The sequence below is a fragment of the Phycodurus eques genome, chromosome 13 (assembly GCF_024500275.1).
Source record: "Phycodurus eques isolate BA_2022a chromosome 13, UOR_Pequ_1.1, whole genome shotgun sequence".
Taxonomy (NCBI): Eukaryota; Metazoa; Chordata; class Actinopteri; order Syngnathiformes; family Syngnathidae; genus Phycodurus; species Phycodurus eques.
The window spans coordinates 20,246,663-20,273,705 of NC_084537.1; the positions used below are offsets into that span (position 1 = coordinate 20,246,663).

General features: G+C 43.7%; 2 protein-coding genes across 3 annotated transcripts; both read left to right on the forward strand.

Moving 5' to 3' along the window:
- The first annotated feature begins 1,776 nt into the window (after positions 1–1,776).
- LOC133411363 (oxygen-regulated protein 1) lies at positions 1,777–12,509 on the forward strand. Its single transcript, XM_061693672.1, has 4 exons — positions 1,777–1,932; positions 2,534–3,211; positions 4,968–5,127; positions 6,470–12,509. Exons 2-4 carry the CDS (start codon positions 2,543–2,545, stop codon positions 12,268–12,270), a joined length of 6,630 nt encoding a protein of 2,209 aa, XP_061549656.1. The 5' UTR covers positions 1,777–1,932; positions 2,534–2,542; the 3' UTR covers positions 12,271–12,509.
- Positions 12,510–17,942: 5,433 nt separating this feature from the next.
- Positions 17,943–26,525, forward strand: LOC133411364 (vimentin A2-like). Of its 2 annotated transcripts, XM_061693674.1 has the most exons (9): positions 17,943–18,502; positions 19,874–19,934; positions 23,106–23,201; positions 23,352–23,516; positions 24,366–24,491; positions 24,569–24,789; positions 25,633–25,676; positions 25,746–25,831; positions 25,907–26,523. In XM_061693674.1, exons 1-9 carry the CDS (start codon positions 17,955–17,957, stop codon positions 25,946–25,948), a joined length of 1,389 nt encoding a protein of 462 aa, XP_061549658.1. In that variant the 5' UTR covers positions 17,943–17,954; the 3' UTR covers positions 25,949–26,523. The 2 variants fall into 2 exon arrangements, with proteins under 2 accessions (XP_061549658.1, XP_061549657.1); XM_061693673.1 differs by having other exon boundaries at positions 25,633–25,831; positions 25,907–26,525.
- The last annotated feature ends 518 nt before the right edge of the window (positions 26,526–27,043 follow it).

Below are 27,043 nucleotides of genomic sequence, written 5' to 3' on the forward strand. Positions count from 1 at the left end.
GTATGTTAGAATAATACAGGAGATGTACGAGGGCGGCAGAACAGCGGTGAGGTGTTCTGTAGGTGTGACAGAAGAATTTAAGGTGGACGTGGGACTGCATCAGGGATCAGCCCTGAGCCCCTTCCTGTTTGCAGTGGTGATGGATAGGCTGACAGATGAGGTTAGACTGGAATCCCCGTGGACATGAGGGCTGTTGATGTTCGAGAGGAGGATGCAGGAGATAGGCTTACATGGAAAAGGATGACGCGCTGTGGCGACCCCAAAAGGGACAAGCCCAAAGGAAAAGAAGAAGAAGAAGTGACATTAAGTTAAAAATGACAAACTCATTTTTGTCACGGGCCACATTACAGTTACAGTTTCCCTCAGACGGCCATTAATACTGTGGGGTTAATACTGTGAAACCAAATAAATGTTGAATAGCCTCATATTATTACACACACACACAAAATGGATGTATAACTAGTTTTGACATCAGAAGTCAAGCATACTGTTGTTTAAGTTACTGACAAAAGAGTAAGGTAACCAAACTTTTACATAGTCACATATTTCATATATTTACATATTCTTTGTAGGAATAAAACCGCAACATTATTTGAACACTTGGGTCTACGATGCTATTGTATTTTAATGTGGGTCATGATGGTGGCAGGTGATACTTGGTGTAAAAAGTCTGAGAGCCACTGGTCTATAGCAGTGGTTCTCAAACCTTTTACACAAAGTACCACCTACAAAAATTAAGCTCTCAAGGTACCACAATAATGACAAGATTAAAATGTTCTAACGTATTAATAGTTCATCAAAAATGAGGCAGTGGTTAAAGTCCTAAAAAGCATATTTATTATATATATCAGTGTATGTAATCTTGTGTCTTATATGTTATGCAACATGTCTGTAACATTAGCCACAGTTTGAACATCAACACTGTGCTTAAATATTGGAAAAGAAAAAAAACTACTTAAAGATTCAATTAAAATGTGTAACATGTCAAATTTAAATAAAATGTGTACCTCAATGTTTAAAAACAGATGTAGTGTGCGTAAGTAAAATACAACTGGACTGTACTTAAAAAAAAAACTCAATTAAAGAATTAAACAGGCTTTATGTATAGCGACATGAATTATTATCATATTTCTAATTGTATTGCATATGTTAAAGCTTTAAATTGTATTTGTATTTTGATTCTTTTGCGTGCCGCTACTTAGAGCCCTGTGTACCACTAGTGTGGTGTAACACTAGTGGTGTTACTTGTGGTACATCGCTGGTCTCTAGTATGTTTACTTTGAGGGGCAAAAAAAAAAAAAAAAAGAATAGCTATTACTTATAAATGTTGGTGACCCATTCATTATCTGTTTTTAGGCCATGCTCCACCTTTATTCTGACTCATACTAGTGTGCAAAATCTTCCAGCTAATCCCTATTAGACCCAAGAAGACTCCAATCTGATTATGCAGCCTGCTTGTCAATTGTAACTGTCCCCTGGTAACTGTCCCCTCTGCTGTTTAATGTGCAAGAGAGTGAAATTCCCTAGTAACATTGTTTGAGCTCAGGATATTCTTTATACTGCAAATTGCCCATATTAACTTTACTGCACTTTTTTGTGGCCAATCAGACAGAGATGAGTTTTCTTCATTTTTATTTTTATATTTTATATTTTATATTTTATATTTTATATCATCCCACTCCTGCGCAAACAAGTATACAGGACAGACAATTTATTTTTTATATTATTGCTTTTTTGTGTGCGTTACCTTATGTTGAAATGCGGAGCAAAGATTAAGCAAATTGGCCGCAGTGCTGCTAGTCCTGAAATAGCCCTCGCACACAAACACACACACACACACACACACACACACACACACATGGCTGAGAGGCTTTAGCTTGGACAAGGATCGATACACACTCTTTTAAATCGGCCGCAATGTGAAAAAACGAGGTAAGATCCATGCATTTCTACATGTAGGTCATGTTTTCAGATTTCCTGCAGTACCTGAAGGGCTCTTTTGTTTAAATTGATGTTTGTCTCTGTCCAGGCTTTTTGTTTGTAGGTCAAAGTAGCAGAGGTGCTAATCATGTTGACTTATATAAAGTTATTCATTAGAAATATGCGTTATATTTTTTCGTGAACGCTCCGGCAGCACGGTGGTCAGCATGTCTGCCTCGCAGCCGATTGTTTCTGGGTTTGAGCCTCAGCTCGGGCTCTCCTCTGTGAAGGTGGTGGGTTCTACTCATAAATCGCTATCTAAGTGCACTCCATTTACCATTTAGGTGTACAGGTGGTAGTAGTCGAATCGGAGTTACGATTATGAGAGGGTCGTTCTCCCCTGAAAGTAAAAGGTTTGAGAATCTCTGTTTGAGTCTTCAATGAACCTAACGTGCATGTTTTGGAAATGTGTGCTAGCCAGTATTCCACCGTTGTGCCACACGACAGAATAAGTCAAGCAAAATTATAGAATGTTTAATATTTCTAGGATCTCGACGAAAACGTACTATATTTAAATGTATACAACAGCTCCCCATTTGTGTCTTTTCCATAGCGGCTCAACATGAGCAACACACCCACCAAGGGGAAGCCTGTCCGGGCAGATTCCCCAGCCAGCGGGCCTACGCAACTCTCCCGATCGGTACACCCGGCGTCCGACCCCTCACTGCCTAAACGTCTGTGCTTCTACAAAAGCGGCGATCATACGTTCGGCGGGCACCGAGTGGTCATCAACGCCCGCACCTTCAAGACCTTTGATGCCCTCCTGGACGCCCTTTCCAAAAAAGTGCCTCTGCCCTTTGGCGTGCGGACCATCACCACACCCCAAGGGACCCACCTGGTGAAGGGACTGGATGATTTACAGGACGGGGGGTCCTACCTGTGCTCTGACCAGAGACGAGTCAAGCCGCTCAATTTGGAGGCGGTACATCGGCGGCAGGTGCCCTGGAACACGCCCAGAGCCTTCAGCGCAGGCCGGCGGAGACGTCAGGGACTTCAGTTCACTGCATTCGGGAGGCGAGATGATAACAGCGGCAGGCCGGAGAAGGTTCCAGAGCGAGTGGCCATCAGGACGCCGAGGAGGCTCGTGGTAATCAAGAACAAGGATCCTGCCGTGAGACGCACGATTGTGCTTCAGAAAAGGACAGCGCCCACCTTTGACGCTTTGTTGGACTACCTCTCACAGATTCTGCAGTTTCCAGTGCTCAAACTCTACGCGATCGACGGCAGAAGAGTGAGTACTTCAGTAATCTATATGTGGATCCTTGAGAGTGTCGTTAGGGCCTGCGTACCAGGCAGTGTGAAGGCCCTCTTGCAATCGTTGTGTATTCCATCCATCCATTCTCTGCACCGCTTCTCCCGTTCAGGGTCGTGGGGTGCTGGAGCCTATCCCAGTTCACTTCGGGTGAAAATCACAGTCACACCGTTACCGAATGGGGACTGAACCCACGCTGGCCACACTGAAGCCTGGCGAATGTACCACTACATCGTTGTGTATTGTTTCGACAAATGAATCGTCTTTTGGAGGGCCCGAAAACAGCGGTGAATTTTTGCAAGACCGGATAACCTGCTGAAAATGTAAATACACTACTCAAAAAAAGTTAGAGTTATTTGGCTTTTGGGTGAAATTTCAGGATGAACCTAAACTGCACTATAACCGTAACAGATTCACTTAATGTGTGTGAATATTGTCATTCATTCAGGTTATTTCATTCTCAGGTTCTCATGCAACAAGGCTTAGGATCTAACTAACTACACTGATTAATCCTGCTCTGATGAAAGGCGAAACGTTTTCTCAGACAACCAGAACAGTCCAGTTGCCATCGATTCAATGCCCTGAGAAGAACTTAATTTCACCTTCTCTAAACTTTTGAATGTATATGTCCACTGTTCTTTATGCTGTTCTCTAACAAGGAGCTGAATGGCAAAATTCACAACAGGTGTTTGATCCACAAATGGACCAATAGATATCGTGGTTCATTTAGAATTGGTATTTAATCAGTCCTCTTCATCATGTTGTTTACATTTTGACCGCATGTGACCAACACAACACCTAAGAATCGATAAACAGTACTTCAAACAGGACGTTCTCAAAATGGGAGGGACTTCTGCGCTTAATGTGTCACACAGTGTCATCAGCAGGTTGCAACAGAAACACAGAGGGCATCTTCGGATTCTCGTTCTTAGGAATTTTGCTTGCCTTCATGATGTTTGATCCTGATGCCTGAAATTGAACAGGGATTTGGCCATTTTGGTTTGAAGGAGGGCGGCACGGTGGACGACTGGTTAGACCGTCTGCCTCACAGTTCTGAGGACCGAGGTTCAATCCCCGGCCCCGCCTGTGTGGAGTTTGCATGTTCTCCCCGTGCCTGTGTGGGTTTTCTCCAGGCACTCCGGTTTCCTCCCACATCCCAAAAACATGCATGGTAGGTTAATTGAAGATTCTAAATTGCCCGTAGGTGTGACTGTGAGTGCGAATGGTTGTTTGTTTATATGTGCCCTGCGATTGGCTGGCAACCGGTTTAGGGTGTACCCTGCCTCCTGTCCGAAGATAGCTGGGATGGGCTCCAGCGCTCCCGCGACCTTTGTGAGGATAAGCGGCTCAGATAATGGATGGATGGATGGTTTGGAGGGGCCATTTTGGGCAAATTCCAGGACTCATACTTGGACAAACTCCTACTAGGGAATTTGGCCTAATGAGCCCCAGTTAGAAGCAGGTATTCAAGACCATTGATTTCCAAACAATTGATCTCTCCAATGCAGTGACAAGGTGAGAAGTTTGCCAAATACGCAAACTCATAAATACCCCGGTTGCCAAGTTTACCAAACAACCAATCGCACGTTTCCCCTGGTCAAAAACCATTCCAGCAGGGCATCCGATAAGAACACCAGCTCCCTGATGTTAGTAGTCTCTGTTGCTAATTTGCTCGAGTTGTCGCAACAGAGGTTGTTGGTGTTGTGGTATTAAAACTGCTTTCCTTTTCTTGCAGATCACAGGTCTAGCTGCTCTAATCCTGTGCTCTGGATTCCTGGTGGCAGCAGGCAATGAGTCCTTCAGGCTCAGCAATCAAAGTTTCCACAGGACAAGCCAGACGGTCCAGGCAATGTTTATAGAAACAGGGCAACCATCCATGCTGCAATTTCAAGCTAGTAAGTGTTCAATCGGTCATGTTGGTCATACAAAACCCAAAAGTTTAAGAATTGTAATCAAGGTCAGAACACTGTTGTGCAGACACAGTTGTCCTCAAGGCTAAGTCTTACTCTATGGCCTGTTTTTTAAAGCCACGTACTAATCTTTTTTTTTTTTTTTTCCCGAACTTGTCGTAAGCGTAAACTGTCTTGCGAATGGTTGTCCGTGATCAAAGACTTAAGCTTCACATTTGAAATGAAGAAACATTCAAGGAACACACGAAGGCACAGTAAAGGACACATATGCAGCTCTTCCCCCCACAATTTCAAATAGTTTGTTGGTGTCTTCATAATGTCTGTGACGTGCTTTTGTTAAAATACCCAAAAGACATCATCCTTTACACAACTTATTTACTGTCTTGCTGAAATCAGCCCTTTTTGGGGTGGACCTGGCTCTGTCTCATACAAGTGAGCCAGCCCTCATCCCACACTATATTTTGATGGGCCAATGGCAAATCAGGCTTTTGTTACAATGACAACTAAGGGCAGAGCTTGAGCTTTGCAACCACACAGGCTTCTCAGGCTGCCTCTCATCATCTTGCTGCCAAGTGTATGTGTAACAACGGGCTCGATCTGCCCGCGACAATGCGCGTTCCAACCTACGTTTGGCCGTCAGGTATACGCTGCAGCCGGATGCTTGCTTCTACTTGCTGGAGTAGAGTCCAGACTGTGGAAAAAAGCGAGCACCCGCTTCATACTTCACTGTGTGTGGCGCATGAACACGTCACCAAACACCAATAATGTCTGACTGCCACCACGTCGACAACTTCACAATCCAGTATGTGACGCTATTCAGAAGGCTAACACTGTTAGCGAACGCTAATCTCTGCATCCAACAAAACTCAATGCAGTTCTGTTAACCTTTCTGCGTTGACGTGATAGCAGGGGTGTCACACCCATGGGGGATGTAGATGTTTCTGTATGATTGTGCCTCTGCATATTATTTCCGACAGCGTAGTCCAAAGTGATTCTGTATCTTCGCCCTGCCTAGGTGATCACATCATGGGTGGCGGTTATTATGTAAATTAAGCTCTCTGTTATGTAACAGTAGGTCAGAGGCTACCTCACAAAATTAACCGAATAACAAAAGATTTACTTGGAATTACACATACTGTATGCGGGCAGGCAAGCAGGCACTCCAGACCCAACTATTTTTATACAAGCAAATAACAAGTCAATTTTATATAATATGCTCCTTTTAAAGGAAAGGCCTTGGTAATCATCAGGCTTAAAATATCATAGAAATGAATATGACCTTATCATCCAAGTAATAATCATCTTTCTCATCTTTCTTTCCCAAAAGACAACCACAAATCAGTCTCAAGTGGAAGAGGCTCCAGGAATTTTTCTCTGTCATCTGAGCAGTACATCATCAACCAGATAAACAAGTCTCAGAAGGGAAGTGCAAACAGTCACGCTAGAGCAACCGAAACCAACCCGATGTGCTTGGAGCCTGCAGTTACGGCTCACCAGCGGAATGCTTGCATCCTACCTCAGGACGACGACGTCGAGAAATCCTTCCGGGTGAACCAAGATGGCAGCATGTCCGTCGAGATGAAAGTGCGCCTCACCATCAAAGAGGAGGAGATGCTCCATTGGACCACCACAGTCAGCCGCTCCAGCCTTAAGAGGAGGACAGTTCGTACCTCTGTCACAGAGTCGGGCAACATTTCTCCTGACTCGAACATCTATGTTGCCAAACCACCCTCGGACATATGCAAAGACGAGGCAAAAGAGGGGAACCAGCCTCCTGCAAGTGGAGCTGTGGTCAGCTTTAATGACATGGGGGAAAGAAAAAAAAGGTTCAGACGTGCCCCTACTCCAGGCCCTGGTCATGTGAAGAAGGAGGCGCCTGTTGAGAGTGTGAAGATGCTGACAGAGTCCGGGGTCCAAGAAAGCTCCCTGGACCATTATTCATATTTAGAGAGGACAAATGAAGGAGACACAATGGAGGGATACTGCAGGGTCAGACACAGTAGCAGTAGCCAACCGGTCCCGAAGCCTCTGAAAACTGTTCCTCAAGGCAACAACGCCTCCCTTCTTAGGTCCTCGGGGGTAGCCGAGGTTCTCAAGATAGAAAATGATGGGGTGGCGGTTCGAGAGACTGTGATGCGTATTTATGAAAGTCAGAGCTGCTACAACAATTACCTTGCAAATGAGGGTCCAGGTGACGGACCTTTGTATCATTCCCCTCCAGTGTCACAAAGCCACCAGTCCACAACCTCAGGGCCTTGTTCATCCAGCAATGACATCGACTTTAGCTGGCAGCAGCCTACTGCTGACTCACTCCAAAGACAGAAAGAGGAGATGTTGTCATTATCGTCAGAGCCTGTGTCCTCAACACTCCAGGTGGCAAACGGCACATCTTCAGTGTCTAACATTGAAGCCAATACTAAAAAAAACTCCTCAACTCGACTCCAGAAACAGACAGAGACAAAAAAAAGCTCACAGTCAAGGTTAATTAATAAAAAGCGGAAACAATCGACTGTAGACCATCTCAATAGCAAGGCTTATGCTGGAAGGAAGAGCCTTAGTTCAACGGAGAGTGCTAAAAGTGGTCAAAACGTGAAGCTAGCTGAGAAAATGTACACCAAAACTTCAGGCAGACGTGGAATGGAATCAGAAATATTAGCTAGATCCTCAACCAAGGAAAAAAACATGAATAAAGTAGCTGCTAAGTATAATGGCGACAATGTAGATACTCCATCTGTCAGGCCTTCCATGAAGAAGAACGTGTCAGATCTTTTAAAGCTCCAAAAATCTTCAAGAAAAAAGGCAAGTACCAAGCCCATTCCAATGGCCGTCAACAGGCTGTCATCCTCATCGTTGGCTCAACAAAATGTTTCAAAGATTTCTCTCAACCGATCCCCCTCTGAAATCCACCAGTATGTTGAGAACTGGTTGGAGGAGGTCATTCCAGACCCAGTGGTGTACATGGTAACCTCAAATGGACCAGAGCCACCAACAAAGGTTTTATTTAAAATCGGTTGTGATTCAGAAACTGAAGAAAAGAAGGAAACCCAGACCGATCCAGAAGATTACTGTCAGACACCCTCTAATGCCTTGAGGGAATCAGCTTCTTGTCTCTCGTTCCCCCTCTGGCCCAAAGAACACAAACCAACAGATGTTTCAGTGCCAAATGTTGAACCCGCCCACCATCAGAACTGTGTATGGTCAAACACCTCTGCTAAGATAATCAATGAATCACCATCGCAAATCAATATTTTAAGCCCTAAAGAAAAGATGAAACCGGTCTTGCAAGAACTTTGTTCATCAATACATTCTATGCGAAAGACATCTAACCAATCAAGCAGTCCTCTGGAATTCTCATCTCAGGTGGCTTCGGTGTTTGGCTCCTCGTGCAAAGCCTTCTTGTCATTCTTGTCAGTGATGACTCTGAGAGATGGTCTTACAGCTGACAGCACCGGTTCGGAAAATGCCTCAGAGGCCATGCTTCTTTTGAAGTTCCTGCTGAACATTTCTGCTATAGAAGACCAGGATGAGCAACGGGCGGGTCTGACTGATTTGCACAGTGGAGCTTCTCCCCAGTTCATGAAGAGCTGGAGGGATTTCCAAACTTGGAGGGAAAATCTGGAGAGAGAATCACTCATTCCCAAATTTCAAGACGCACAAGATGCAGTTTGGGTCCAGGGTTTAATTGTTGATGAGCTAATGAAGGAGATGAATATGTCGTGGGACCTCAGGATGGAGATGTCATCAGCATTTCAACAACCTCTAGAAGAAGAGGGCACTGTTGTAGAGCCTGAACGAAACTCCTCAGAATCAGCAGCTGTGGAGCAGCATGTGCAGGATTCAGACTTAAAACAAAGATGTGATAATGCATGGATTCATGAAAATACCAGTGATAAGAACGATGGCTCATCATGGGGTGGGGAGATGGAAGAAGAACCTGCTAAGGAAACAGGGTATACATTTAAAGAATCAAAAGTATCGCCGGGAGACACACTGGACTTCCAAGTTGATGAAGGAAATGTAAAGGGTGAAGATGATCACATGGAGGAGTCAGGTGAGGTGATGAATGAAGGGGAGATGAAACAGAAAGGAAATGAGGAGGACACAGAGGAGGAACCAGTGAGAAAAGAAGCGGGGCAAGAAGAGGAACATGGCGAGGAAGGGACAGAAAATGAGGAAAGTGAGGAAAAAGATGAGGTATTCAAAGAGGAAGGGGATAAAAGAATAGATGAACTTGAAGCAAGAGAGAATGGTGCAGAGACAGATGTGACTAAAGGCGATGAGGCAGATGTGGTAGAAGAAGATGAGGACAATAGGGCAGAGAAAACCACTGACGAGAAGGCTGAGAATAAAGACGTCAAGGAAGAAGGTGCGTGGGAGCCTGTTGAGGGAGACGAAGAAGTGAACAAAGAAGAAGAGGAGGAGGAATATATAGAAGATGAAAAGGATGTCAAAGATCAAATTGGGGAAAACATGGAAGAGGAAGGAACAGAGGTCTTAAGTGATGACAACAACAAGGAGGGCAATATAAATCCACCTGAAGCAACTAAAGACAAGGAACAAGTAGGTGTGCTAGAATGGCCAGAGAAGCTGGCAGAGAGTGAGGAGGACACTCGAGAAACTAATCCAGATGAAGCATCTATAGACCAAGTGGAAATGCCTGGGAGGACAAAAGAACCTACTATGGATGCGGGAAAAGTAGAAAGTGTTCAAGTCAAACAGACAGAGAACGCAGAGAAAGATGAGGAGGACACACAAGACACTTGCCCAGAGGAAGACCTTGTACAAGAAGTGCCTGGTCGGATACTGGCTGAAGCGGAAAGTGAAGAAAACTTTGAGTGTTCCCAGGAACCAAACCCAAAGGTAGAAGGTACAGCAAGTGTCTTTAATGAGGTGAAGGGGCATGATAACATTGAAGAAAGCTTGGGAGAGGAAGCAACAGAGGATTTAAGTGAGGACAACAACAAGAAGGGTAATACTGATGTAGATGTACCTGAACCCAGTGCAGATGAGGAAAAAGTAGATCTAACAGAACAGACAGAGAAGCTGGAGGAGGATGACAAGGATACTAGAAACTCTAGTCCTGAGGGAGAATCTGTCGACCAAGTAGAGAAGTCAAGTCAGACACCAAGTGAAGCAGAGAGTGAAAACAACTTGGGATGTTCCCAAGAAACAAATCCAGAGGTAAAAGATACACCAAGTCCCCATCATGAGAGAGCTGAAGAAGTGGACGAGAAGGAGGATGATACTGTAGATGAAAAAGACACTAAAGATGACTTTGAGGAAAACATGCAAGAGGAAGGACCAGAGGTCTTAAATGAGGTCAACGACAAGGAAGTTAATGTTGACATACCTGAACCTACTACAGACAAGAAACAAGTAGCTCAAGTAGAGCAGGCAGAGAAGCTGGAGGAGGATGAGGAGGAAGAGAAGGAAGACTCTGGAGAGGAAATGGAGAAGCCAAGTCAGATACCAACTGAAACAGAGAGTGAAGATGACTTGGGATGTTTCCAGGAACCAAATACAGAGGTTGAAGGCATAGCGGGTGCCACCGATGAGGGAGTTGTCAACAAGGAGGATAATACGGAAGATGAAGTAAGGGAAAATGATGACATTGAGGAAAACATGGAAGACGAAAGAAGAGAGGTGTTAAGTGAGGACAATATCAAGACGTTTCATGGTAATGTAGCTGTACCTGAGCTTCCTACAGACGAGGAACAAAAAGACATAACAGAACAGATAGAGAAGCTGGATGAGGACACCTGTACTAAGGGAGAATCTGGAGAGGGAGTGGAGAAGCCAAATCAGACACCAACTAAAACAGAGAGTGAAAATAATGGCATTGAGGACTTGATAAATAGATGTGCCCAAGAATCAAATCCAGAGGTAGAAATACCAACAAAGGTCCCTGATAAGACCGTTTGTACAAGCCCACAGAAGGAGTCTGGTGAGGAAGATCTTTCAAACACAGAACACAGCACTGAATACTCACTTGAGTGTTTGTCCGAAGAGCGGTTTGAGAAGGACACAGTTAGTGAAAACGAGGTAGGGATGCAACCCCAAGAGCAAAGCAGCAGTTTCAGCCACCCGGTGGAAATTTCACAAGAACTCCTTGACTTTGTAAACTCTGCGCTGCAGTCTTCCTCGCTTATATTTACATACGACGAACGTGGCAAAATTAGAATAGAGCCAGATCGTGCTCAAACCACAGAAATGAAGCAAACCCTCAACCCAAAGAGCCAAAGAGATTTCCCGTATGGTTCGAAATGCCTCGAGAGCCCGATCACCTCAGATTTATCAGACTACAGACCAGAAAGTTTGGAGAGTGGTGGATATCAAAGCCAAGAATCTGTGGATATTGCTTCAGAGAGCGGTGAAGATGCTTCAGAGAGACGTCCAGAAGGCTTCACTGAAGGAACTAATCCGGAGCGGGTTACCGCCAAAATATCCCAAGGTCATTCCAAAGGTGGGAGTTTCTCTTCTGATGACTCCCTTACAAAAGCCTCAAGGGAGGTCCTGTCTTACTGCAAAAAGGTAGACAATGACCCAGCCCCCAAGGCAGAAACGTACCCGGAACCCAGCGACGGGGTCTTGATTGACCAAGGTCGATGGTTGCTCAAGGAAAACCATCTGATAAGAAACTCGCCGCCAGATGGGATGTACAGGGATTTGGACAGCAGCTCCGACAACACAGAGAACTCCAGTGAGGAGTCTCACCCAATAAGCCAGAACACTCCCTTAGCAGTCATATCATCATCTGAACTGGAGGAACTGGCCAAGCCTCAACCCCCAAGGTGCAGTTACTTCACCATGCCCCATGGAAGTGACTCCGACCCGTTCCCGGACGACGCTAGTGATAGAAGCCAGAGCAAAGACACAATTTGCACGAAAGGGAGAGGCTTCAGGGTGTCGCCGGTGATCGACACCTCCAAAACTTGGGGCAACAAAAACGGCAGCCTTTCTTCATTCACTTCGGTGGAATTTAAAATAGCAGACACAAGAGTGCACCCTGAAGAAGCAGAGTCCTCGGGTGGACCGGAAGCAAGAGGGAACTCTCGTGGCAGGCTGCAGTCACAACACTCCTCAGATGTAATGAATATGAGGTGTGGACAGTACTGTGAAATTTTATGACTGGTGGTCTTAAGTGGGGCACGCACATACCGATTTGTAATATATTAACCGATTTTTGAAATGATGGATTTTATGTTCTTGCAATTGAATTTCTGCCAAAACTGGAGGTTTTTGGTCTGCTCATTTCATTGAACTATACTGCCTTTTTTTTCGAGTACACAATATAGTTAACAGTGGTTTATGTGGATCATTTTCAACAAATTGTGAAAAGGACAGATTTGTGAAAAAATACAATGTATTGCTGCATAAAGATGTAAATATTTCAATAAAATATTTTTCTATTGTACAGACTGATATATTTCTATTTGACTAGACAGTATTTGTTTTTACATACAGTATTGGAATAACAAGAAACTGTTTGTCTTCTGCTTATGCCTTCAGCTACTTTTAGGACTTATGACTTTCATAAGGTTAGTAGCTGCAGAACATGTGACCGTCATTTGTCTTTATTCTGAATTATACTAATACAAAACTCTTGTAAAAGGACTTAATGGAAAAGTGAAAACAATTATTCATGTATCTATTTTCTATTGCACTGTAAGCCAGACATGCCGACCACTCTCAAGCGTGCTGCCAAAATACAAAACTAACAGACCAAAACATGCAAAACCTTTTGGATGGTCAATACAGAAATATTAGAAAGTAATCCATAAAAATAAAACACTATTGGATGAAAAATGCATGAATATTGGAACAAATATTGAAAAATTACACATTTTATAAAAAAAGAAGTAAACAAATATTAGAAAATAATACAGAAATATTACGAGGGAAATACAAAGCACATGACATTAGCTGATGACAACACAAATATTAGCAGAAAAATACACACATTTTAACCAGACCCTCAAAATTGTGGGATAAAGAGAAAAATGCCAGACACTAATTAAAGAATATCATACAAAATAAGACACAAAAAGACAAAAATATTAGATGAAAAATAAGCATATACCAGGACAAAATACATAAACTAACTTTTGATAAAATACAAAAATATTGGAGGAAAAGTCCAAAATATTAACCACTCATCCACCTTGCTGCCCTGAAGACAAATATTAGCATGTTATTGACTGTCTTCACACTTGACTGAAGGACATGGAGGAGGTGTCAGCTGCAGTTGTCACTGGCTCAGGCTGATGCTGTCCGCCACATGCAATTGACATTTAACGTGACTGCCAATTGAAAGGGTTAAGCCATTTAGTGCTAGTGCTAACACTAATGGTAATGCTGAGAAATCAGTCCACCCGGGTAGGGATACGGTGAAGTCCCCACCCCCTCTCCCCCATACACACAAATAGAGCATTTGAAATGAAGTGACCATTTTGGATTTCTTCCAAGGCTTTGGTCTGTCACTATGGTGATTTAGAGAAAAGCCCTCATTCATTTATTGCTGTTATGGACAAAAAAGGTAGACAAAAGAAACTCAAAATGAACACCCATTTACACTCTGACATGGGAAAAAAAACCTTCCCTTTCCTGTATAAAGACGGAGAAGAGGAATTCCATGCCATAATTGACCATACATCACAAAAGCAACAGTGTGGGGGCGGCATGGCTCTTGGATTTATAGCCTTTTATATCCACGTATTTAGATTTCCCCTCATTTTGAATTGCTCAGGGTAGCCCCTTCTTTCTTTGTTTAAATAATATTGGGGGTGATCGCTAGGACGACCGGGCACAAGGGTGGGTGGTGATTCACCGCCATGAGAGATGCAACAAGGGCAGGCTTATTGCTGGTCCCAAGGATTGTGGTTTTTAAGTCACATTGTGGAGGAGAAGCAAGATATGACATTACATGCTGACTCAAGATGTAATTTTCCGGCCTTTGGAGGTAGTACCAGAGCTGGGCAGGGCAGGGGTGTTAGGTTTTACACCTGACACTTACGGTGACTATCGATCAAGTATTTTATATGTGACACAGGATGCTGATGCCATCTAATTATCTGACTGAGCCATGCTGTCTCATGTAAAAGTGCCTTTGCTGGGTTCAATGAAAAGGCAAATGTGCATAAATGCCGAGACTGCTGTAAATCTTGCAGGATTTGTATGTAAAAGACGCCTGCTCAAACTAGAAGACTTTACTACAATGAACGAAAGGAATCAGAATGGCTCTCGTTTGGGCACAGACCTCCCCCAAGGCTGAGCTATCCTCATTTGGATTCGAGAACTCTGGCATAAAATGAATTTTGTCATGAAATCCCATGCATTACTCACTACAAATGAAAAGAAAATGCACTTTTTTCTCCATCAAAATATTTTTTTTAACAGACAGGACAGAACAAAACAGGTTAAGATGGGATGGGACAAGACAAGGCGGGACAGGATAGGCATTACTTCATCCAGTTAGGAAAGGATGTCACTCGTAGCAAATAGGATAGGACATGACGGGACAGGAAAGTGGAAGTGAGTCAGACAAAACGACAACTTGTGAGGAAGGGCTGTGACAGGATGGGACAGAATGGAATATGACAAGACAGGAAGGATAGGACAAGATGTGAGGTACATTCAGTGAGCAAGTAGCAAATCTGACAGGACAAGACGGGATGGGGGTGGTGAGTGAGCCAGGCAAAACTACACGCTGTGAGCAAAGGCTGTGACAGGTAAGGACAAAACAGGAAAAGACTGTTGCGGACAGGACAGAGGTAGTAAGGTACGCAGTGCTATACCCAGTGAGGAAGGAATGGAATGAGTAGGAAATCTGTCAGGAAGGGACAGGACAGGGTGAGTGAGCCTGGCAAGCTACATCCTGTAACGTTGGACGTGACAAGGAACCAATAGGACAGGACGAGACAGAGATAGTGACACAGGCAAAACTACACTTTGTGAGAAAGGGCTGTGAAAGAATGGGATGGGACAGGACAAAATGGGACAGGTCAAGACAAGACAAGAGCAGACAGGACAGAGAGGCAGGCCGTGCAACACCCAGAGATGAGGGGACATGACGAGTAGCAAATATGAAAGGACAGGACAGAAACTATACCTTGTGAGTATAGTTTCACGGGAAAGATGGTACTGGACAGGACAGGGGTAGTGAGACAGGCATTGCACTCTACACCCAGTGAAGGGTCATGGGACGCAACGAGTAGCAAATTTGATAGGACAGGACAGGGTTGGTGAGCCAGGCAAAACTGCAACCTGTGAGGAAGGGACATGACGAGGAGCAAATAGGATGGGACAGGACACACCAGGTGGCAGGTAGAGCTCTGGTATGTGATACGAGTGGCTTTGCAGTCCGATCACTCCTGTAAAGAATTTGAGTGCAAATGAGAAGACAGTCTACAAAGAAAAAGTCATCAGAATGTCTGTGTATATCAATTATAAAGCGGCCCCCACACCAAGCCACTAAATCTCATCAGCGTGTCTCGGGAGACGTGCTAGTGAGGCAACGAAGTGTTGATTTGTATGTCTTTTTTTGGTTTTGTTTCATAACCAATACACATCCAAATCCTGGCAAAAATGGAACGTCCCGTTCGTTGGGCGATTACTGACCAGGCCGCAAAACATCTCCTTGGCAGTGGTGAACCCGGCATACATTCCTGCACGGAATGAAAACAGTTTGGCCCAAACGGTGACAACGGCAAACACCGGTGGGGGCCCGACAAACAATAATTAGCGCCGACTGTCTGCATTCTGTTCGGTGACAAGTCAGCAATACACAATCCCTGCCTGGCTCCCTCATAAAGAGGCCTGGGAGCAGGAATTTTTACATCACCCCCGTTCACTCCCTCCCTGCTTCCAAGTGAGTTGATCATGTGAATGTCCATTGTCACTTTCAGCAAAGGCGCTCCACGGTTTACTCACACTGAGGCTCCGGGGCGCAAATGTTGTACTTCTATCTTGCTCATGTTTAAACCACTTTTGCTACAACCAATGCAATACTAACAACCACTTTGTTTGTCTTTACGTCTCATAGCCGATAGCTAAACATCGGGTTGCAGTTACAGGCTTACTTTGCGCTATTACTCAAGTTACTCGACTTTACTTGGGGCCTTTATTATTGGAATGATCTTAAACAATGTGACAGGTACGTAACAGCGAAAAACGCAAATGGCGTGAACCTAAACAGGGACACACACAACATTGTGCCATTTACAACGACTTTAGGGTGCTTGTGAAAGATTTAGTCACCCCATTTGTTGTCTTCTGCCATCGCACAGACGAAAAAACAAGTCCAGTAAGTGAGTGACTCGACCGCATTGACATTGCCAGAAGACAAAAATGTGAAAAGATTTCTTGAAAGAAGCATTTGTCCACCCGGCCAACACGATTACGCCGAATCAAATCCCTCCTTACCAGGATTCTTTCAGGCTCGCAAGTGTGCGTACGTCAAGTTGTGTCCAAAGAGTATCAACGTTATCGACCAGAGACACGGTACACATGTACTATGTTATTGTTAGTTCACCATCACCACCCACCTGACAGACTCCTGACACTCATGTGTTTTAACACTGAGAGCGCGCCAATGCAATTAGCAAAATGAGATTTTAGCCGAGTACGGTGTGTGCAAGTGGGAAATTCGGCCCTGTGCCAGCTGATGGCGCTGTGCTGGGGAAAAAAAAAAAAGCTCATTTAATTTACAATATGCTTTTACATTAAATACAGAAAAATGTGATAATTTGTATCCATTATTTTTTATATTCCTGCTGCCTCTCACTGTTCTTTTCCGACATGTTTGGTAGCAGAGTGCTCTGCCCCTCTTTCCAAGGAAATAGCACAGTTTGGGGGCACACAAAAATCATTTGATAAATGAAATTTGCCGAGCAACAAGTGGCGAATGTGGGATGTGACCAGAAAAAAAAAAAAGAAAAGAATCCCAGCAATTCTGGGAAGTACAAATATTAAGTTTTATAACTACAACATTGTTATTGTAGAATTTCAACTTTTCTTCTACTATATGAATGTATTGTTATTTACATAACGTACATTATGTAAAGAGTTGAAAAGAATTTCAATTTCATCCTCAGAAAAAAATTCTGATTTTATTTTGGACAAATTATATCAACTCTTGGAAGAAATACAGCATTATTATTGTCGAATTTCAAATTTTATGGTAAAGGATTCACCACTTCCCTGTAAAAGTATGACATTTGAAAAATTACAACTGTACTGATGTACTACTACGACTTTTACTGCACACACCTTTATTCTGGTCAAATTCAGCCAATTTCTTTTTAAATGCGACTTGATTCTTGTAAAATTCTACAATTTTTTGGAATACAACTTTATTCTTGTGAAATGTTTGGCCCGTGTTATGAAACAAACGGACTGTTTTAAAACCGCCCTTTCTTGGAAGCTATGACTTTCATGTTGTATAATTAAGACATATGGGAGTCAACTTTTCTTCTTCTTCTAACTTCATCAGGTTTCCACCTTTTCACTGTGACGCCGAATGCGTGACTGCCTGTCAATGTCAGTCAAGGTGAAGCAGAGTGAGACGAGTGACGCGTTTCATCCCGAATATGTGATTATTAAAGCGGTTGAAATAGTAAACTACATAAAATGTTGATGAATATTCTTATTAATTATAGTCAAAGTTTGAACTTGTTAGATAACCTATTGGACATAAGACGCGATTGGACGCTTCCACCGCCGCTCCGAACCACGTGGCCTCATTTGCATAGGGAGGAGAGTATAAATGCGCAGGCGCGAGTGCGGCGATGCTGTTGGGACGCGCGTGCACCGGCATGTCTACTTTCAGAGCAGCAGCTCCTCACTCCTCCTACAGGAAGATGTTCGGCGGAGATAGAACCGCGGTGAGAAGCAGCTACACCAGCCGTCAGTACTCCGCTCCCGTGCGCACTACTCGGGTGTTGTCCTTCGGGGCACCCGGCGGCGGCGGCGGCGGCGGGATTTACGCCACCAAGACGCAGCGTCTGCGCAGTAGCAGCGCGGCGATGCCCCGGCTCTCCTCGGGGCAGCTGGACTTCACGCTGTCCGACGCCATCAACAGCGAGTTCATCGCCAACCGCACCAGCGAGAAGGCGCAGATGCAGTCGCTCAACGACCGCTTCGCCAGCTACATCGAGAAGGTGCGCTTCCTGGAGCAGCAGAACAAGATCCTGCTGGCCGAGCTGGAGCAGCTCCGCGGCAAGGGCACGTCCAGAGTCGGCGACCTGTACGAGGACCAGATGCGGGAGCTGAGGCGCCAGGTGGACCAGCTGAGCAACGAGAAGGCCCGAGTGGAGGTGCACCGGGACAACCTGGCCGACGACATCGGGAGGCTCGGAGAAAAGTAGGACGGGGAGAGGAGGGGCTCACTCACACGGTCACTTCATTAGGTACACCTGATGCCAGCCAACCAAGATGGACACTGCAATGGTTCTCCAAACTTTTTACACCGTGTACCACCTCAAATTAATCACCTTGCGTGGGTTTGCCCCGGGTCCCGGTCTCCCTCCCACATTCCAACAACATGCATGCTCGGTTCATTGAAGAGTCTAAATTGTCCCGAGGAGTGAATGTGAGGATGCTTGTTAGTCTATAGTCTGCTCCCCCGCCTCTCGCTCAAAGTCAGAAGGGGGTAGGCTCCAGCTCACTCGTAACCTTTGTGAAGTTAAGCAGTAAAGAAATGGATCGATTGATGAACATTGGCAGTGGGAAAAACAAAACTGCACTTAAGTCATTATTCAATCACAAAAATGACTGCGCATAAGCTAAATAAAAATGGTACCTAAATAGATGTTTGAAAACAAACCCTTTTAAAAGATCAAATGTATTGCACTTAAAAGTTAAATACAATTGAAGCGTACTTAGGCAGTGATTCTTTTGCATACCACAAGAGGGAGCCGCGTACCACTAGTGGTACCACACTTTGAGAATCACAGGCGTAAATTAACGATTTTTAGTCTCATAAAATCTTGTTGTTTTTTTTTCTTATAAAATTTCAACTTCATTCTTCTAATAACGAATTAATCGATGAAATAACTTCAAACATAAAACAATGTTTTTTGTCTTGGGTGCATTCTGTAAAATCTACTACACCAGTTTCACTGATCAACATGAAATTGGGTGGACATGTGCGAAAATAAACAGTCAGCCACTTTGGTTGGAAGCAGCCATTTTGGGCAAATTCCAGGACTTGTACTTTGACAAACTCCTAGCGAATTCACGCAAATCCGAAGCAGGTATCCTCAACAAATCGGTGACGCTATATTACAAAGCTTTTTTGCCTACGTCATCTAATGTGAGTGACGCATGGTGCCAAAGTAAATGCATGAATTAATTCATTAATATTGTATTACAATCTTTTTATATGTTTAGTTCTATAAATGCTAAACGCTAATTACAAATGCGTCAAAGTTGCCAAAGAAAATACAGCAACGTTGTTTGTTGTGTCTTTGGCATTTTTAGATTGACATGTCATTGTTAAAGGGTAACTAAGGCCTTCAAAATCAAATTGAATACGTAAGACATTTTTAATGAACTTGTTTACCTTTGCAAAGGAAGTTACAGGTATCTTTTCTTTTGTTTGATACCACGCCAGAAAATGTATTTCAACGAAACTTGGTGAGATCTCATTAGATTTTGTGGGTGTACCTAATGAAGTGTCCAGACGCTAGAACATGTTCAAATTTCGTCCCTAATGTATGGTCTTTCGTGCCAGGTTGCAGGATGAGATGTCCCTGAGGGAAGAGGCCGAGGCCAACTTGCAAAGCTTCCGACAGGTAACAGTATGATCCGACCCATTGTATCACATCGCTCATATTTGAAGTAGCATTTCGTATAAAAGTGTAATTTTGGGGCATTTTACTTCTTAGGTTCCACTGTAAGGGGATTTCAAACTGGTGTAAAATGATCACATGAGTTTCCCATTCATCCCTATGACTGTCTCCTTTCTGCTTGGCTAGACAGGAATGTGCCCCTGTGGTGGCACAACAGCGGATTGTAGCCATGATCCCAAATAGCCTGAGAGCAGGGCCTGTTAGGACAGGATTGGATACTTGGTCGGTTGGGGGGGTACTGTTGTGTTCAATCAGGCCTGCAAGAAGAGCTCTTTTTAAGTCTGACTGGTCACGCTGAATGAGTCGGACTCTGGCAACAACAGTGTGGGGCCCAATGTGGTTATCAGAGCGAGAGGACAAGCCACCGTGAGATCTGGCCGCCTGGCAATAGCAGCCATTACGTGTTTGGGATTAATGTCAAGTCAATGGCATTATGAGGATGAGGCATGCAAGTATCAGCCACAACATTAGATTGGGGGGCCCCGTTTTCATTGGCGACTTCTCAAAATCATCGTCCAACTTTGATGCCATGCTACCAAGGGGCCCCCTACACCCTGAACTGGTCGCCAGTCAGTCATAGGGCACATATAGACACGGACAACCATTCGCACTCACATTCACACCGTCACTGAGTGGGAACTGAACACACGCTGCCTGCACCAAAGTCAGGCAAGTGTACCACTCCACCATCAATGACTCAAATGAACATGTCAATCTTTTTTTTTTTTTTTTTTTTGAAAAAAGAAAAATCCCTGTATTTTGTGTACTTTTAAGATTGTCCACGCTTCGTTTCCCATCATGCATTGCGGCACGCAATGCTGAACATTTTCCGTAATAAGGACTTTAATCATTATTAAGTGTGTTTGTTTAAAGCAAATCAAATGTATATATATTTTTTTATACATAAAATGCATAAAAAAGGCAACCCAAAGTGCTTCACAGAGATAGTAAGAGGAAATTAAAATAGCAGAAAAATACAAAAATATAACCCCAAAGCTGGGAGGACGGCTCCAGCAGATACCAGGAACAACATCCGACATCTCCGTCCAGAAGAGCGCAATACTGGGAACAGCCAACATCCTGCGCAGAAGCCTCAAGCTCGCAGAACGTTGGTAGAGGACCTGAGTTTGAAGGAGACAGTGCCCGGGTGGGCAAGAAAACCATTTTTTTTTTAAATAAATAATTTTGGCAAACATCTGCTGCGGAAGCTTGCGTGGGCAGTCCATACATTGTCGTATAAGAATGGGAGGAAGGAACTCTGGGTGACATGCCAACAATGAGGCGTTTGCCGCCTGCACGCTGGCCCGCTCAGTCAGGCAGACGGTCACCCTCCTAGCCTCCGGTCCGTTTGGGATACCCGGGCTGAATAACGCGCTTTGTTTGCGGCATTAGCGCCGGGCAAAGCCGCTTCATTTTCTGATGCCTCATTTGACGGCCTGCCAAAGTCCGGAGGACAAAGCTGGCCAGTGTGGCGTCACCACGACAACTCCGAAACAAACACTAATTGATAATGGACAATGGAATGTTTTTATCGTCAGGTGAGCCACGCAAGGCTGTTAAAATAAGCAACCACTGGTTTAGGGAATGTTTTGGCAATCTTAAATGAGATTTGGTAGGTTGGAAATGTAATCCATCCTCAGGATTTTAGTCTACACTTTTTAATTCCCATCCATCCATTTTCTGAGCCGCTCTTCCCCACAAGGGTGGCGGGAGCGCTGGAGCTTGTCTCAGCAATCCTCGGGCAGGAGGCGGGGTACACCCTGAACTGGTTGCCAGCCAATCGCAGGGCACATATAAACAAACAAGTATTCGCACTCACAGTCACACCTACGGGCAATTTAGAGTCTTCAATCAACCTACCACGCATGTTTTTGGGATGTGGGAGAAAACTCGCGCAGGCACGGGGAGAACACGCAAACTCCACACAGGCGGGGCCGGGGTTGAACCCCGGTCCTCAGAACTGTGAGGCTGACGCTCTAACCAGCCGCTCACCGTGCGGCCTTTTGATTCCTGTAAGAATGAAAATTTCGTCCACCGTGCGGCCTTTCAATTCCTATAAGAATGAAAATTATTATTATTAGGGCGAACAAATTGCCTTTTTGAAGACTTGACCCTCATCAAAACCTCACCAAAATTGTCAGGCTGGTTCACCCATCTATCCATCTATCGTAGCGGGGGCAGCAGCCTAAAGCAGAGAAGCCCAGACTTCCATCTCTTACAGGGAATCCCCGAGGCGTTCCCAAGTCAGGCGGGAGACAGTCTCTCCGGCTTGTCTTGGGCCTTCCCCATGGCCTCCTCCCAGTGGGACGTCCCCAGAACACCTCAGCAGGGAGAGGACAGTACAGGAGTCAGTCTAAACGGATGCCACCTCATGTGGCCCCTCTCGACGCAGAGGAGCCGCAGCTCTACTCGGCGCACCTCCTGGGGTCAAAACTCTGCCCCCAAAGTCCGTTCTACTTAACAAAATGAAATTTAAAAGCAATGTGTATCATAAGTATAACCCAAAAAAAGTCTCAAGAAAGCATCCCCGAAAACACACAGGAGGTTAGCCATTTTGTTTCGAAGCAGGCATTTTAAGGTAATTTTGGCCCTTTTAAAAGTGAACTTATCCTAAAGATTTTTCTGATTGCTACCAAATTTGTATTTCATTAAGCAACATGGAATTTGGTCGGTATCGCTATCATGAGGAAACTCCCAAGCGAAGCAGCAATTTTACGGTCGTTTTAGCCATTTTCTTCAAAAGTGCGATTTTTGCCCGATTGTTACCAAATATGAACCACATGAATTAAACAGATGGGTAACACTAAATTGTAAAACTTTAAAGTTTTTAGCTATATGTATGGGCATGGGAGCCAAGTTTCATGACTCGCCATAAAAACCATACTGTAACTTTCAAGAACTTAACTTCACGAGGTCAGAGCTGGACCAAACGCCGATAAAGTGCGATAAAGGTTCCCCCAATATTTCGGGATTGCTGTGTAAAGGAGGCTGGGAAGAGTCCAGCGTAGTATACGTAAGAGTCTTTTTCCTCAGTGTCAGCAAAGATGCAATTTATAACTCATGTCAGCTTCACAAGTGCGCTTACTAAGTCAGCTCGTGGGTGTCATGGCGCAGGATGTGGACAACGCTGCCCTCACCAGACTGGACCTGGAGAGGAAGGTGGAGTCCCTTCAGGAGGAAATCGACTTCCTCAAGAAGTTGCATGATGAGGTAAGCTCCTTTTTTTTTTTGGTGTGACTACTGAGGAAATGCTGCATACTATAAAGGGATCTATTGTTTATCTGCTGAGAGGTCGAATCGATGCAGGAATAGAGATTGTAGTGAGACGTGCGCATACTGGCTCTATGCCTTCTGTGGTAGGAAATGCTGGAGCTGCAGAATCAAATCCAGATGCAGCAGCATGTACAGGTGGAGATGGACGTGGCCAAGCCAGACTTGACGGCCGCTCTGAGGGATGTCCGCCTGCAGTACGAAAACCTGGCTTCCAAAAACATCCAGGAGTCTGAGGATTGGTACAAGTCCAAGGTTAGGATTTTAGACCGCACAGCCGGAATGTGTTTACAGCAAAAAGCAGCATCCTCATCATTATTTGGTTTTGTTTAAATCATTCATTTTTTTGTTGTTGCACATTTTACACTAAAACTGTTGAAATCCTAATTCACCTAAAAAAGGAAAGGTTTAGTCTGATTTCATGTCAGACTGAGGGGAAAAAAGCACGTCCTTTTATATACTGTATGTAAACATCTGGTTTCAACGGTATTTTAAGTTTTCCATCTTAAATACTGTTTACCCTGTTCAGGGTCATAGGTTGCTGGTGCCTAACCCATCTTACTTTGGGCGAAAGGCAAACTACACCTCGAACTGGCTGCCAGTCAGTCACACAGCACATATAGAGACGGACAACCATTCAGGCTCACATTCACACTGTCACTGAGTGGGAACTGAACCCACGCTGCCTGCACTGAAGTCAGACGAATGCACCACTCCACCATCCGTGTGTTAGGTCTTTGAATCAATAGTCATAATTACAAGAATAAAGTTGTCATTTTAGGAGGAAAAAACACAAAATTGTACTTTTCCTCCTCTCACTGTTACTAAATATTTTTGTAATACAAAGACTTTATTCACTCAAAGATTTCATTTTTCCCCCCTCATTCTATATTTGTCAGTGTGGTCTCAATACAGAGGGCCTTACCGAAAAGCTTGTTTCTATTGCCCCCTGTGGGAACAAGGAAGTCACTGCAGTTCAAACTGCAGTGACTTCCAAAGTCCAAAAGCATGTTTTTCTTCAGGCCCACACCATATCTTTCATTATTTCCATGCTTTGTGCCACATTTACTCTCTCCTAACTGAGTGAACATCATTTACTCTCAGTTTGCCGACCTTACCGAAGCGGCCGCCCGCAACAATGAAGCTCTAAGGCTGGCCAAACAAGAGGCCAACGACTACAGGCGGCAGGTTCAGGCCCTCACCTGTGAGGTGGATGCCCTCAAAGGAACTGTGAGTAGCTAACAATTGCTACCATCGAGGTTATGATCGAAGCACCTCACCCTCAACCCTCGGTCGCTTCTCCCAAGAACGAGTCGATGGAGCGGCAGATGCGAGAGATGGAGGACAATTTCTCCATGGAGACGTCCGGCTATCAGGAAAGGGTCGCCCGCCTGGAGGACGACATTCATAACATGAAGGATGAGATGGCTCGCCACCTGCGGGAGTACCAGGACCTCCTCAACGTCAAGATGGCCTTGGACATTGAGATCGCCACCTACAGGAAGCTGCTGGAAGGAGAGGAGAGCAGGTGACGCATGACATGTTGAACTCACTTATGTATTATGTATAAACTTCACTATGTTTTACGTTACTTGTGTATTTTTCATCTGATTATTTGTGTCTAATATTTTGTTTTGCTTAAAATTTTGTATTCAAAATAAAAATATTTGTGCATTTCTATTTTTGTTTCTAATATTTTTAATTTTTTTAATATTTTTTATTTTTTTCTCCCATTTTTGTATAGGTTTTTTTAATATATGCTTTTGGGAAGGGCAATGCCTTAGTAATTATCAAAATGTAGTAACAAATGTGGTATGTTTTGTAATTTCCATCTAATAGGTTTTTATTTTTTGTCTAAACATTTATTTTATTTATCAAATGTCCCCCCCCCCCCCCCATATTGTCTAATATTTTGCATTTTCCAATGTGTTTTATTTTATCATATTTTGGCACGATTTAATTTCTTTTCAAATATTGCTGGGTTTCTTGTCTAATACTTTGATATTTCCCCCAATATTTTTGTATAATTTTCAAATATTTTGTGCCAGTTTTATTTTTGTACTTCCTATCATATATTTGTGTAATATTTAAGTCAACTTGTGAGTAAATTCAGAGAAGATAATCATCATATCAGGATTCATATGTTTTGTGACATTTTTGTTCCGTGGTGTGTAGTCTATTATTTTTTTTTTCTGTTGTAAAATTGGTCTTTGGTGAAATAAGGCTGGGAAACGCTACCCTAGACAGATTGGCAACATTAAATATGACTTTACAGTAGACCTCCATCTAACCCGGTTACAGCATGGCATCAAAGTTTGATGATATCGCTTGCAGTGAGGCGTGTTTTCATCGGCGTTTACCTTATTTACAGAATCTCAACCCCAATGCCGAACTTCTCCGCTCTCAACCTAAGAGGTAGGTTTACTCTTACACATTTTTACACCATTAATACGGCTTCGATGATTAACATTCCAATCGTTCCAGAAACCATGATCGATTACAAACCTCACATGGAAACTGCAACCACCAAGAAGGTTCTCATCAAGACCATCGAGACTAGAGACGGTCAGGTACAATACGCACGTGCTATTCGTAATGACTTCTAAAATGAAGCTTTACATTGACTCTTTTGTGTTTCTGTTAAGGTGATCAACGAGTCGACCCAAAACCACGATGACATGGAGTAATAACAAAACAAAACACACAAGCAATACGAAGATGATCACTGGGTCTACATTCAATGACACACAGCTTCGAAAAGTGCCTTATATATACACGTCGTGATTTGCTAAGCTAGTTAGTTTGAAACACAATGCCATTTCTGTTATTTTTGTCAAAGACCACAATTAACAATAAAAACAGTGCTACTGTACACACACAGTCGATACAAAACACCTTACTTTTAGTCAACTTTTTGATAGATTCAGTATGCACACGACCGAATGCTAAACAGGTCACCATAGCCCTGTATGCAGCAATAAACTAGTGAGACTGTAAGCTAGGTGTGATGCTTTTGTGGTGCACTCTCATTGTCAAATGCTAACAATAAATGAACGAGTTTTCCTAAGTGTTCCTCATGGATTCCAACCTCATTAACGCCTGTATTTTCCCCACAGTGTCATGTCAAAATGTGTTAAATAACATGTCACACAAGCGGTGTGAAAGTCTGATGAAAAGCAAGGAAGCGAGCAATAATGCATTTTTTTTTACATTATTGCGGTTGTATCATTTTGAACTTATTATGCCATGTAAAAGGGGCAAAAAATAAATGAGAAGCACTACAAACTGTATTGTTTAATCAGTGCATAGGCAAACGTGTTAAATTATTATTTATGCTGTATTGCGTTACTAATAAGGGCACTTGACTGTTACTGCTAGTTGAGCCACTGTTGATTTGAACAGCTCAGGTTAGTGATGCAAGGATCGATAATATTGATGCCAATGTTGATATCCATATTGATCAATACCTGTGTAAGGATGTTGAGTGTTTAGTTCAGCTTAGTTATTATAAAGAAGATATTGTGCATATTTTTTCTACAATTTAAAACAGTTGCCATGTGTCTCAATAACGCCTGTAATATGCTTCCATCATAATCCCTCAATTATTAATAATTATATTATACAAATACACACTTAGCGGCACGGTAAACGACTGGTTAGAGCGTCAGCCTCGCAGGTCTGAGGACCCAGGTTCAATCCCCGGCCCCGCCTGTGTGGAGTTTGCATGTTCTCCCCGTGCCTGCGTGGGTTTCCTCCCACATCCCAAAAACATGCATTCATTG

Coding starts and splice junctions, on each gene's coding strand:
- LOC133411363 (XM_061693672.1), top strand. CDS start 2,543: ATGAGCAACACACCCACCAAGGGGAAGCCTGTCCGGGCAGATTCCCCA. Junction 3,212..4,967: donor ACGCGATCGACGGCAGAAGA/GTGAGTACTTCA, acceptor CTTTTCTTGCAG/ATCACAGGTCTAGCTGCTCT. Junction 5,128..6,469: donor CATGCTGCAATTTCAAGCTA/GTAAGTGTTCAA, acceptor CTTTCCCAAAAG/ACAACCACAAATCAGTCTCA.
- LOC133411364 (XM_061693673.1), top strand. CDS start 17,955: ATGTCTACTTTCAGAGCAGCAGCTCCTCACTCCTCCTACAGGAAGATG. Junction 19,935..23,105: donor ACTTGCAAAGCTTCCGACAG/GTAACAGTATGA, acceptor GTCATGGCGCAG/GATGTGGACAACGCTGCCCT. Junction 23,517..24,365: donor AGGATTGGTACAAGTCCAAG/GTTAGGATTTTA, acceptor ATTTACTCTCAG/TTTGCCGACCTTACCGAAGC.